Genomic DNA, 13,413 nt, shown 5'->3' with positions numbered 1-13,413 from the left:
TCTCGTTCCACTTTGTTTGTTTGTACCATTCGCTCTCCTCTGCCTCGTTCTCTGGCCTCTCTATCTCTCGCAGCTTTTTTTTCATATTTCCCTCGATTTCTTTCTCTCTCAATCTTTCTGTCTCCATCTCTCTGTTTCTCCCAACCACTATCTTAATTCTACTTTTTTTTCTTTTACTCATTCTTTCCATTTCCTCCCCAGCTGTCTGTCTGCACATATTTCTTCTTCTGTGTATATTGTTCTTTCTTCTATGTGCTGTCTCTGTCTCGCTGTCCACCTCTCTCTCTCCGTCTTATTTAGCCCCCTCTTCTCCATTGTGTGTTTCCGCTTTCCCCGCACCCCCTGCTCTACCGGCCCCGCTCCCTCCATCTGTACAAGGGGGTAGGGGATCAGATAAGCCCCTACAGACACTAAGGACGCGATAGGTCACCAGGGTCAAAGGGGAGCCAGCCTTTCCAGGAAAGAGAACAAGCGACTAAAATACAGATTCCAGGTTGCCTTCGAGATAGATAGCGCCATGTTGCATCCTCACCAGGATATTTTCGATATCAGAAAGTATCGGAGCATCAGCAATGCCCTGCAAGCCTCTTCGCCACTCAATATCATTTTCATATTTAGCCCCAAAGACAACATATAACTTAGTAACGAACAATGTTTAACTCTGCAAAACAACGTTGGCATAGATGTAAACACAACAGCACAACATCTTGCAAACTCTTGAAAAGATAACTTTTTAGTACTTTTATATAGCGCGAACTTGACCCGGTATCTGGTATCAGAGCGCTTTACATAGCACCAGTTGCGTTACATGAGGACACATTCATTTTTGTTTGGCACAGAGAGCTTAAGTGATTTGCCCAAAATCACAGGATGTTCAGCGTCATTGCCGAGACTCGAACTCGGTTCCCCAATTCGAGGTCGACCGCCCAAGCCGTTAGGCCAACTCCTCTCCCGTTTTAGAAAGATAAAGCAAGAGTGATACGCTACAATAAAAAACTACTTTGGAAAATGAGGACATATGGTTGGACTATTTCACCTAGAAGCAATATCTGCTTACAGACGAGCTGGTCCGGGATTTAGACTCACCAGGATGTCTTCTGTTAGGGATAAGGGGGTAAATCCATCAGCATATTTTAGCCCAAAAACACTCCTAGATGTGGCTTGAGTTAGTTGTGAAATACGAAATCTACTTAAAACTCAGAGAAAGCTTAAAGAGTTTGCCTTCATCTTACCACACCCGTCACCCTGAGACCAAATTGTTGCTCTTTTAAAAATACAGAATATTTCTTATTTGATGGCTGTCTGAAAAAAAAGCAAAAACTGTATTTTGTTTCTCATAGAATGGCAAAACACACTGTGCAATGAAGTGAGTGTTTTTTTTCTAGAAATGTCATCAACGAAAGTACAATTGCAGGCTAAAAGAGAAAATAACTGTTCACTCTTACGATTGCTTTTTTATATCTGGCCTAAAGATAGCTTTAGATGTCTTGCTGGTCTTTGCTTTACCCAAAAAATAATGATGCTCCCTCTACACAGTACAAGATATTGGGTCGTCCAGCTCCAGACATTGGATACCTTCAATTTGAGAGACTGCATTTAGCTTTTCACAACACAGCCGCTGAAAAAGAAATCCCCCTTTGTTAACCCCTTCGCTGCTGCGGACATTCCGCTGCAGCGCTGGGGGGGGGCAGGGGGGCAGCGCGGCGGGCCTGTGCTCATGACGGAGCCGCTCCGTCATGAGCCACAGTTGAGCTGTGCTCATGACGGAACGGTTCCGTCATGACTCCGCCCATTTGCGTTGTCGCCCCGCACAGGCGGGGAAACAGCGCCGCGCAGGCGGAGCGGCCGCCGACAGGATTGTCATGACGGAACCGTTCCGTCATGAGCACACGGCAACCGTGGCTCATGACGGAACGGTTCCGTCATGAGCAGGGAAAGGGTTAAACAACTGCAGGGACTTGTATTCCCCAGTGGCTACTAGTATCTATGTATAGTAGGGTGTCATCACTTTAATAAAATATTTGTTTCTTAAATTGAAGCCTATGATATCGACTCACTATCTTAAACCAGCTTTGGCATATTTATATTGAATGGAAAACAAGTATAAATTAAGATTTAAAAAAACAAAAACACGTATTGAGCCATGACATGCAGTCTTAATTTTCAGACATCATCAAACCTATCGCCGATCCTTTCTGCCGAACTTGAGTAAGTCTCTTCGCGCCCAACTTGCTCTTCTTTCTGTGGTTTTTATTTACTATTTTTTTTTTTTGCATAGGCGAGGAGATGTGAGCCGCTTGTCGAGCATGGGGTTCTGCATTCTTTGTAGTTTTGCCGTGAACGGCATATGGGCATTCTCTTTGTGGCGAGGCGCATGCCTTTGGTTTCAGCTTTACATAGTACCAGAGTGTTTGCGATTTTGTCTGTGTCGCTCTTCGACAGTGTATACGTTTGTTTCCATCTGCGTTCATTTTTGAGTGGCACATCCCTCTGCTTCAAATTACGGACTGCAGCAGAACCGCGCACGCTAAAATATATGGCTCTGATAAACCACACTGTATTCAGCTAGGCTTGGGTTGCATATCACACAAACCACATGTCTTTGTCTCTGCAGACAGCATACGTTATATCCCGGGCGTCCTGCAGCGTCATTTGGTGGAGGCAGAATGTTTAAAATGTGGGCAGTAAACGTCACATTTTGTAACACGCATTTGCAATGCAATAGGTCTCGCAATTGCGAGATTTAGAGCTATTGGCATTGTAAACGACAAGGCCTTTTATTTAGGTTTTAAAAACCAAAACATAAATAAAAGTAACTGTCAATTACAATAGCTCAAACTCGCGTGAATGCGAGACCTATTGCATTGCAAATGCTTGTTTTTAATTATTATCCGATCCGTTGATTTGTTATTCGGTAGCGACATTCCTATGGGCCTGCATAAGAAAGAGGAAGGATGGGTTGCCAAGTCAAGTTTTGTGAAGCTTACCTCATGATTAATCCAATTGTACAGTATTTTTCTAACATATGAAATAATTTTATTGTATTAGGTTCCGTTTCTTTATTCGAGAATTTATGATGAACTAGAGGGGGGGGGGGGGGTTCTTTTTATGAAATTATGTTTTCTTTTATCTGTGCTTTTATGATCATTTTAACTTGATCGAATAAAGATTGGGACTGAACATCTTTATATATTTCTGTCCTATGACTCTGAACTGTGCATTTAATATGAACGACCGACAAATAGTCAATGCACAGTTGGGCCTGAAAGTAAACTGGTAAAAAAGAGCACAGAATTTTCCCTCACAGGAACACAAGTGAGCACCCACTCTACGAGAAAATCAGAGTGATTAAGGACAAAACTAGTTCTCATGTAGGAGTCTACTTTCAACACATTACGTGATAAACCACATTAAATTGTTCACCTGAATTAACACAAAAAAAGGCAACAAACTGTGATTAAATACTTGCAATTTTCAACAATTACAACACAACCTCAAAAGTGGCCCCTGGGGGAGTAGCCCGGCACGCTTTAACTATAGCAGCCGAGTGCCTTCCCTGCTTTTTTTGGCAGCGAGGCATGCTTCAACTATACCGGCCGCATGCCTTTCTTTTCATCAGAGTAAACGGCATTGGCAAACACAAGCCTTTATTTACAAAATGGTGCTTCGCCCCACTCCAGCACTTCATTTTTTCTAATATCCCTCATAATGCTTCATTGCGTGTTAAAGCGATAGGCGCTTACAGTTTGTGACAGCTAGGAAGAGAGGCACGGAGTTTCTCTTGATGCAACATGAACCTAAGGCACATGCAGTTTGTACAGCCAGTAACTAATTGACTGTTGGGCTCTTCGGTAACGCTGTGTGGTGCCGGGGAAAGTAGCCGCTGCAGCTTTGCCTGTCAGACCAGAGCTACCGTAGCAGTCAGAACTGTGTAACAAGGGAGGCGGTGTGCAGTGCCCGCTTTGAAATACGCTGGTGTTGCTTTCTCTTGTACACAACTACCTGTCTCCCCGTCTGCATACCCTCCATTGAACATTAAAAACTCATTTATTTAGAGTTCAGTGAGGCGGGGTGTAACTGGTTTGCTTTAATGCTGTGTATTTGACCAACAGCATCTTCGAGCGATCAAATTACCCATCATCAGTCTCCAGTGTTAGATAAAATAGTATATCGAACATTATGCTTTGAATTGAAAATTGTGCTCTGAGGCAGTACACTCGCCAAACGTTTCTTGATGAGACTGTACTGCACTGCAGGCATTGCTGGTTTCTTAGTGTGGCATTTGGCACCCTTGTCATGGGCTTGCCGAGAAGGGAGTGGGGGGGGGGGGTGTCAAAGATCTCCAGCGCAAAACTGAGGGGCAGGCAGCTTTTATTCTGACCATGAGGGGGATTGGACTGCCTCCCTATGCAGAAAGGAAGACGTACGAAGCGCAGACATACTGCCTCTGATTCTATACACACACTGCCTCTAGTTCCTGCACAGTCGGGGACACATGGGCGTGGAGTGAAAGGTCCCCTGCAATCTGAAAGATGAACTCTGATGCCATTTTCATAGCTCTGATACAAAGCCTAATCAGGTAATCAGGATGGGCTAAGTGGGGCACCAAGAAGGGCGCAAATCAGTGCATTACAGCCAGACAAAACAATGGATTTAATTATTTTATACTCAAGGTTTTCAAAGCATGTTTTCCTAGGCACACAACACTGCTGAAGGTGCATCACCGAGCAGGTTTGCAAGGTGCATCACCGAGCAGGTTTGCAAGGTGCATCACCGAGCAGGTTTGCAAGGTGCATCACCGAGCAGGTTTGCATGGTGTGAGCGCTCAAGCAAATGCATGGTAAATCTAAGCCCAGGTTTGTAAGCTCTGTGCAGCTCGTTTCTGCACAGCCGGACACTTAAGCAAGCATTTGCAACACAATAGGTCTCGCATTACTTAAAGTATGAGCTATTGGCATTGCAAATAATAATGCAATGCCCATAGCTCAAACTTTCATTAATATGAGACTTATTGCATTGCAAAAGCTTGTTGTGATGGGAACTGATATGTGCAGTTTCAAAAAATAGAACACAAACTTACAGCACAGAAGCAACCAATAAGCATATTTAAATAAAAAAGGGTATATCATTTTTACAGGCGTTCAACATAGAGCTACACTCACCCTCAGAAAATGTATGAATGTACTTGTGCATAAAACAAACCATGAAGATGGAAAGGGTCTCCATTATTTCCAACTATACTAATGTTTATGACTATATGACTAATAACTATACTTACAATCTACTTCGCCACGCTTTCATTGCAAGAACCAAAAATAATTGAGTCAATATTTCACAAATTGAAAATTAACTTTAATGTAATGTCGCGATCAGATCGATTAAGTTAGACCAGTGATACTCAAAGTATGGCCCAGGGGCCGCATGCAATCCTCCTGACCTTTACATACGGCCCACTGATCAAATGCAGCAAAAGGCTGCTGTTGACTCGATAAAGCATTAACATTAAAAAGATTATAAATATACAGGCAAGCCTTTATTTAAAGGAGAATTGTAGTTAAAGAAAGGAAGTGTCTAGGTTTTCCAGCGCCACTTAACTTTAGGTACACCTTTACTTTCAAAGCCATCTTGCCCCCTCCCCCCAATCATCACACTGCTGGCATCTTTGCGGCCCTCGGTAAATGTTTGAGAGTACCCATGAGTTAGACACTTCTTTAAAGAATCGTGATTTTCCAAATCACCTGTGTAATGCAATATGTTATAGCACGTGAGAGGGGCCACTGGAATTATGCAGCAGGAGAGCACCAAATTCTGTGGCAGGGTTCACTAAATTATGGAGCAAGAAAAGTAAAACTATGCAACACAATGCGGCACATTTCTTGATAGCATTATTTCATTCTTTTACCCATGGTAATACTGCCTGGGCAACATTTTTACCTCACAAGCGCCAGTTTAACGATCTAAATATAGAAATAAGCAACTAAAAGATAATTAGTTAAACTTTGTGAAGGGCAGTCCACTGGCGTGAACACATTTGATTTGTTTGAGCTAGAAACAATCTGTAGATTATGCAGCGAAGGATGGATTATGTCGCAAATTCAACAAATCCAAAATTTTGCGAAAAAATGCTGAGGCCGCAGTCACATAATTCCAGTGGCCCTGCAGGTGCGTGGCATTCAGGCTACTTGAAAGCGTAAAAGTAAGTGGGGAACAATAGCAAGAGAAAGGATCAGAGAACTGGAAAAGGAAGGCTGGAATGATACCTTGGTTTCTTATACTACTCAAATGTAACTTCAAAGCACCAAATTAGAAAGAGTAACGCGAAGGCCTTTTAAGGCCTATCCGAAAGTCAGCCAGCATTTATACGCTGATCAGCTTTAATTACATAAGACATTACCCCAACATTGCATGGCGATTTATCCCATTCTTGGACAACTATTACTCAGTTCGAAGAGTTGCAAAAACTAGTCCACAACAATCCCTCAATAAACCATTTCATGGCTGCATTAGCATAATCGTTGGATGGACACGTAGGTACATGATTTCCAACACCTCCCTCTTTCCATGCACAGTCACGCATACTGGACATGCACAAACTTTTCATGTGTTTTTACTAATACACATTCCCGGGCAAATTAACAGATAACACCAATACATGAATAAACATAAATACCAACTCAAACCTAAACACTGACATCTATACTCTTAAGCATGTACACTATTTGCATGTTTCATACGCCCTCTATACATGGACATCCTTTGCGTATACATCTGTGTCCCATCTATGTCTGAAAACCCCACACTACACAGAGATAGTCACAATCATACTCTACGCGTAAAAAGCTATGCATGATCTGTGCAAAACTCGAACTGCAGTATGGACATGAAGTCCATATGCATTTATACAAAACGTCAGCACCAGTACCTATGCACATCCATTCATGCATTTACTTTGCATGTATACCTGCGCAGATTCGTTCATAAATATCAACGCACAATCACAGAGATGCACAAGAATGCATACAAAACATATACATGTTTATTCGCAAAAGCTTTCTATGGATACTTATGTGCGCCTAGGCAAGCTGTACATGAAGATCAGAGGTCAAAGTGGGCAGGTTCTGAGGGGCACGACTTGCTCATACTTTAGTTTGGCAAAACAGTTTCACTACTTCATGTTAAAAGGCACAAATTCTGAATTTGAGATGCCTCTTGAAGTGGGGTAGTCTGTGCTGTGAAGCTGAGGAAGACGCAGACTGCTGACCAAGAAACAAACCTTTGGGCCAGGGTGCCTGGTACCCGAAAGAAATGTAAACCTGTGCATTTGGTTAACGTGCATATGCAGAGGCTGGTTGGAAGCTTTAACTGAAAGAGTAATTTGAAGCTTTATGATGATGACAAAGCCGTTTTCTTTTTGAGAGGTATTGTAAAGTGACCAGCTGGTCTATGGAGTGCATGCATCTAAAGGACAGTTATAAAAAATATTTGCACTAAGTACAGCTAGCACATTACTCAGAACTATATTTCTAAACACATCTTAAACTAAAATAATTTTGCAGACTTTGTGTCAGTTTAAGTTGCAGTGTGGAATTCAAATAAAAAAATAATGAAGTAAATATTCACTGTGCTTTCTGTCACAGACAGACTTCATAACACTAAAAGCACACAAGCCCCAATTCCCCACTGCCCCACTGCACCAACTGTGGATCTCTGGTTACAGACACGGACATCTGCAGTGATGGCAACAATCAGTAGAGGATTCACAACATAAATAGTGCATCTCTCACCGACTAGAGAAAATACTTTATTGTTGATTAATAAAAATCAGTACAAACAGGAAGTAAAAATAAAAAAAACATTAAATTGTGCAAAGACACAACAAAACATTGTAAAGGGTAAAATAATATGGGGGATATATTATATTTCAATTCAGCAATGTTTTTAAAGGATCGAAACATCGACTAATGTAAACAGTTTGCACGTTAATTGCACATGATAAAGTGCAGTTAATGTTTCTCTAAGCTTGTTAGAAATTGTGCTCAATATTCCACAAGCTACCCAGTCTTGCCTGATATGTTTTTGTTCTAAATGTATTTGTCATGTGTTCATGTAGGTTGCAGGATTGTGTCCCACGTAATTGCTACGTTTGTATTTTTGTTCTTTGACATTTTTGATTTATTAAATTGGTTGTCCGGCTGGACACTCGCATTATAGTACTGATTCAAGTCTATAATTATCCTATTTACTCAACTGTTGCGTTTAAGGACCACTGTCCTATCATCAGATGGCACACTCTAAAGTTAACTTTTTTTCTGCAATAAGAATAAACTTTACAAACTGTGTGGTTAAATGAGCCGATTTCCTGGAGAGGCAAGTGGTAATTGCTTGTCGACATGTCCTCTCCCTGTGTTCTTTAAGGACGGTTTTTAATAAGGCTTTCCTCTCGTAGCAGTTGTGGACAAATGGATAAAATATGCAGTAGTGATTCTTTATGAAAACCGCACAACCTACAACTGTTTAAGGGCCAAGTTTGTACCCATTGGGGGGGGGCGGGGTTCCATCCTTTGTAGGGTATCTCCCAACTAGTAGCAGCAGGAATGTAACTCTTATAAGGGGTCTTAAATGAGAGAAAAGATAACATTGTGGCACCAATTTGGTGAATTAATTGATAACCGACCATGCATGGCATTTTTTAGCAAGCTCATCCTTATCCAATAGAATCGTTAGGAAATTGGCTGATTGGTTTAGTGTTTGTCTGAACACAACTTTATTTCTTACTACATCTTTAACAGGCTGAAACTTAAAATTATTTAAGGTCTCCGATAAATAAAATCTCCAACCCTCAGCGTGCTCCTATCCCATTATTTCCTGCCAGCAGAAATTAGCAAATGTGCCTGGGTCTGAACAAAAGAAGGAATATAAAGATTTTTAAAATGCAGATGGTCTTCTTAAAGATTGCTTTCCAGGGCAAATTCCAATCTGACATTGACGTGCCCAATGTTCTTTGGAACCTTGAAGACCTATTTAAAAACTTCTGTAGATTGTCAAGAATTTTTTTTAGACTTTTCCATGCAAAATCACTGACCCATAAGCCAGGGAAGGAATCAGCTTCGCTTTCATTACCTTTAGTAAGTGTTCATAATTCGGACATGCCAACATGTCTCTCAGCTTACTGATTGCAAAAGACAGTGCTGTAGCTTTCGCTTTCAAGTTAAGTGCTGTTTAAAAAACAATCTATGGTCAAATGTAATTCCTAAATAGTTATACAATTTTGCGGTTTCAATCTTTAATCCATTAATATTCCAAACTTTCATGTCCGATTTAGTCGAACAAATCGCCATTATTTATCCCACCGACTATTTTATCTTACATAAATTTTTCATTTGGAGGGGGTTAGTGGTTTTATTTTGTTATAAGCAGTTACCTTAAGGTGAAAGGCCTACAAAATAGTTACAAAATATTTCGGTCCTCTTAACTACGCCTTTGATTCCGCCCCCGCGCTCACTGACTCCACACCAACTGCACTCACTATAACAGCTCCCATACTTTTTTTTTTATGCACTTCGACAGTTGATGATTTAAGTAGCTACACACTCACGTACTCAAGAACAACCACAACTGCACATTATGTGAATACCTACTTTTGCATTAAAATACTTTGCACATCTGTGATTATGTGCATACTGTATGAATAAGAATGCATGTACGCTTTGTATTAGTATCAAAGAAAAATAAAGGATGGATACCTGTGAACGTAAAGCATATACAGCCTTTGAGGCTAGCTTTTTAAGTTGATAATTAGGGGCATTCATGCATTAAAAAGGAACGCAGTCTCATGAGTTTTAACAGGCACATATCCCTCGCGTGGACAACCCAGCACGAATAATCTGCGTGTTGTGCTTGCCCAGGGCTCACCTCGAGCTGCTGCATGCTTCGCCGGTGAACTACTACTGCTGGTTCCGGTGGCATCCCGCGAAGAGCCTTGGTGCTGCTTCTTGTGCTTCGGTAGTGGCGGAAGCTTCAGGGGGCAGAAGGTGAAGTGTCCTGGACTGAGGGAGGAGATGGGCTGTGGGCTTTCCAGCTCTCTACTACATGGGCCCCCAATCTTCCGGGCTGGGTCACTCGTGCTCTCGCATCTCCTCTGGTGGTGGTGGTGATGGCGAGAAGGCTCTTGATTCATCCTCACACGCTTGCCCCTTTGGCTGGCTGGATCATCATCTTTGCGGCGCTTCTTCTTCCTCCCCCTACTCTTCCCTTTGTCTCTCCACTCTTCCCGTACGCGCAGAACCTCGACCTGCGCAGCCATTTCCAACATTATTTTTAAATGGCACCTCGATTTTCGAGTGAGCATGCGCCGAAAGAAAGTGCAAGCTGGGTCTTGTGGTTTGCCAATAGCATTACCGCATTGACAACTGTAGTCCCATTGCAAAAACAAGCTATGGCGCACGCGCAAAATCACGGGTCCGCCTCGAACTGTAACTATCTAGGAGTCCTTGTAGTGTCGTGAGGAAGTTCGCGGCTATAGAGGCGTGCGCGCTTGCACGCATGTTGCAGCTGGCGCCTGATTGGTTGTGTGACGTTGAAATGGCAGTTGGGTAACCTAGACAGCTGTACACACGTGCCGTGACAGGTGGAAACAGCCAACATTTATTGATAGGCTCGAAACCAATGAGAGACTGTGGGCGACAGCCAATGAGCAACCGGGAGCCAAAGGCTCAGCAAAACAGTGCGAGAGCAAGATAAAAGAGAAATAAAGGCAGTGTCGGAGATTGTCATAGTTTAGTCTGGCATCCAGTGCAACGACAATATAAGAGCAACAGAAATGGAGTGGAGTGACGAGGGTCGGTGTCACGAGTAGTGAAACCGTAACATAGGGCTTTAAGTGGGATGAAAAAGCTAGGGGGTCTCTTAAAGAGGCGAGGCTAGTATAATTAAGGGCGTGGCTTAAACACGCAAACTAAAAATTTGTGTTTAGCATAGTGTGCCGCCCGACTTGTAATTTGCTGTTTCTGTCATTGCATCCAGATATGGTACAAGTAACATCATACCTACAGGTCAGGAATATTGGCTTTGTGTCAATGGTTGTTAGTTGCATAAGATAAATAAGGAGCTAAAGGTGGTTTTTTTTGCATATTTATATAGCGTGAACTCGACCCGAAGGTATTGGAGTGCTTTACATACCACTGTACTTACATTACACATTCAGGCACGGGGAGATTAAGTGATTTGCCCAGAATCACAGGATGTGAGAAGAGGACAGGATGTGGTCCGTCGGCTGCGCTGCCGCCTCTGGTGCAGGAAACCAGGTTTCGAGCCTCGAGGTCGTGTCCACATCCTGTGATTCTGGGCAAATCACTTAATCACCCCGTTCCTGAATGTGTAATGTAAATACGGTGCTATGTAAAGCGCTCCAATACCTTCGGGTCGAGTTCGCGCTATATAAATATGCAACAAAAAAAAAAAATGTGGACACGACCTCGAGGTTTGAACTCTGGTTTCCAGCACCAAAGTACGGACCACATCCTTTCCACTTCCACTTACAGCCCTGGTGACACCACTACAATGTTGCTGCTCCTAAGTTTCAAAAAGAGAAAGGAATCCTGACAGAAAATGACTCTCTTTAAAGGATTTCCCTTCCCCCTAGAACGCTCAACTGGAATGACATCATGCTGTAACTTCTCCACTAGTCCGCTTGGAATTCGGGTTATTAAACCAACACCCATTAGACAAGCAGCAGTAATAAAGATGTGCTGGAAATTAAAAGCAGCACCAGAGGACTCCCTGCTGGGGTACTGCTGGACAGAAATAAAGAATCAACCCAAAGGAGGAAAATGTAGATTTTCATCAGCCTTGATGGACAGAAAACGTGGATTTTATTATAGACACGGAGGCTAATATTATGCAATCCTCTTTATTGCGCCACCCACAGCAGCATCATCAAAGAACATAGAACAACAAAGATCTTAGAACACTAAAAGAGCCAGAACCTCCATGACTCTTCCTTCTTTTGCGCTGCATTAAAATAGACTCAAGTCTTTATATAATCCATAAAAAGTCCATGAAACATATAATCTGAATTCGGATAAAATCCTTCTACCTGAATCATTGCTGTCCACGACCTGAAAAATAACAAATAAACATTACCAACAAGGGTAGGGAGAGGAGGGATAATATTAGCCTCCGTGTCTTTAATATAATCCAGATTTTCTGTCCATCAAGGCTGATGAAAATCTACATTTTATGGCAAGACCGGAGGCTAATATTATGCAAGTTCAAAGCCTCCCTAACAACAAAGAACTTGCATTCAACACAGGTTTAAAATAGAATTTCCTGAAAACAGAGTCATTAGACCAATCTGCACATCTCAGAATATCATTTAACGCACCCCCTAGCATAAATGCTTTAGATGCCGAATCACCCCTCACAGAATGTGCACCAAATCTACTCACATCAACACCAACATTCCTCATCACTTCTTTCACCCATCTTGCTAATGTAGGATTTGAAACAGCTTTGTGAGGTTTCCTATATGAAATCAACAACTGTGTAGGAAGGTGGAATCTGACTGCATGGTTGCCCCCACTTTTTTCCTGGTGTTTGAATTGTTTTTGACTAGTCTGGCTGGGATCCTGCTATCCAGGACCCCAGCCTATCTGCTTACTCCCTTAAATGACTGGTGTGCATATTAGATGCACTAGTGATTGGATACTGTGGTGCCTTATGAGCCCCTAGTATATGGTACCTTAGGTACAAAGGGCATAGGTACTTTACAGGCCTACCAGGGGCTGAAGCATGTATTATGCCACCCCTGGGAAGCAGACTAAATCTGACACCACAGGCCTGCTACTGCAGCCTGGGTGAGGTAGTGTTAGCACTCCTCACTGATGTATAGGTTCCTATATCTCACCATACACACACATATAAACCTATCAGTCACCCCTAAGGCAGGCCCTATCAATCCTGAGGGCAGGGTACTTGGTTTACAATGCGAGGGGGTACCTCTGCCTGAGCAGGGCCCCTCTTCAGCTGGCAGAGTCTATTCTCTGTGGCTGTTTGTGGATGCGGTTAAACCATATACTCTTAAGTGCATTATAACCTACTGGTAAATGCTAACTTTGGAATGACTGCATCAAAACATGTCGTGTTTGGTGTCAAACAACTTGAAACCATACCCCCGCACCAGTGGGAGTATGATCCCACCCTTCTAGAGGGGACGACATGTACCTACTGTGGGAACACGGTAGAAATCTGAAAGAGCCCCGGCATCACAAAATGGATACCACCAGCACAGACACTGGGCTGCCCTCCTGCTGCTGACTGAAATTCGCAGTGGAGGAGGCCCAACAATAGGCATCCTGTCACAGGAAGGTGTCACCACCTTCCAGACAGGATTTAGTGTATTGGGGCTGGGTGGGT

General features: G+C 42.6%; 1 protein-coding gene across 1 annotated transcript in view; it reads right to left on the bottom strand.

Annotated features, from left to right (window-relative positions):
* Nucleotides 1-10,480, bottom strand: part of RSBN1 (round spermatid basic protein 1) — a 355,192-nt gene extending 344,712 nt beyond the window's left edge. Inside the window, 1 exon segment of the mRNA XM_085653112.1 lies at nt 9,913-10,480. Coding sequence (XP_085509238.1) covers nt 9,913-10,348 — 436 coding nt within the window. The 5' untranslated portion in view covers nt 10,349-10,480.
* Nucleotides 10,481-13,413: the final 2,933 nt, after the last annotated feature.

The sequence above is a fragment of the Triturus cristatus genome, chromosome 1_1 (assembly GCF_964204655.1).
Source record: "Triturus cristatus chromosome 1_1, aTriCri1.1, whole genome shotgun sequence".
Lineage (NCBI taxonomy): Eukaryota > Metazoa > Chordata > Amphibia > Caudata > Salamandridae > Triturus > Triturus cristatus.
The sequence above is the reverse complement of the archived record's forward strand: the minus strand, read 5'-3'. Positions and strand labels throughout refer to the sequence as shown.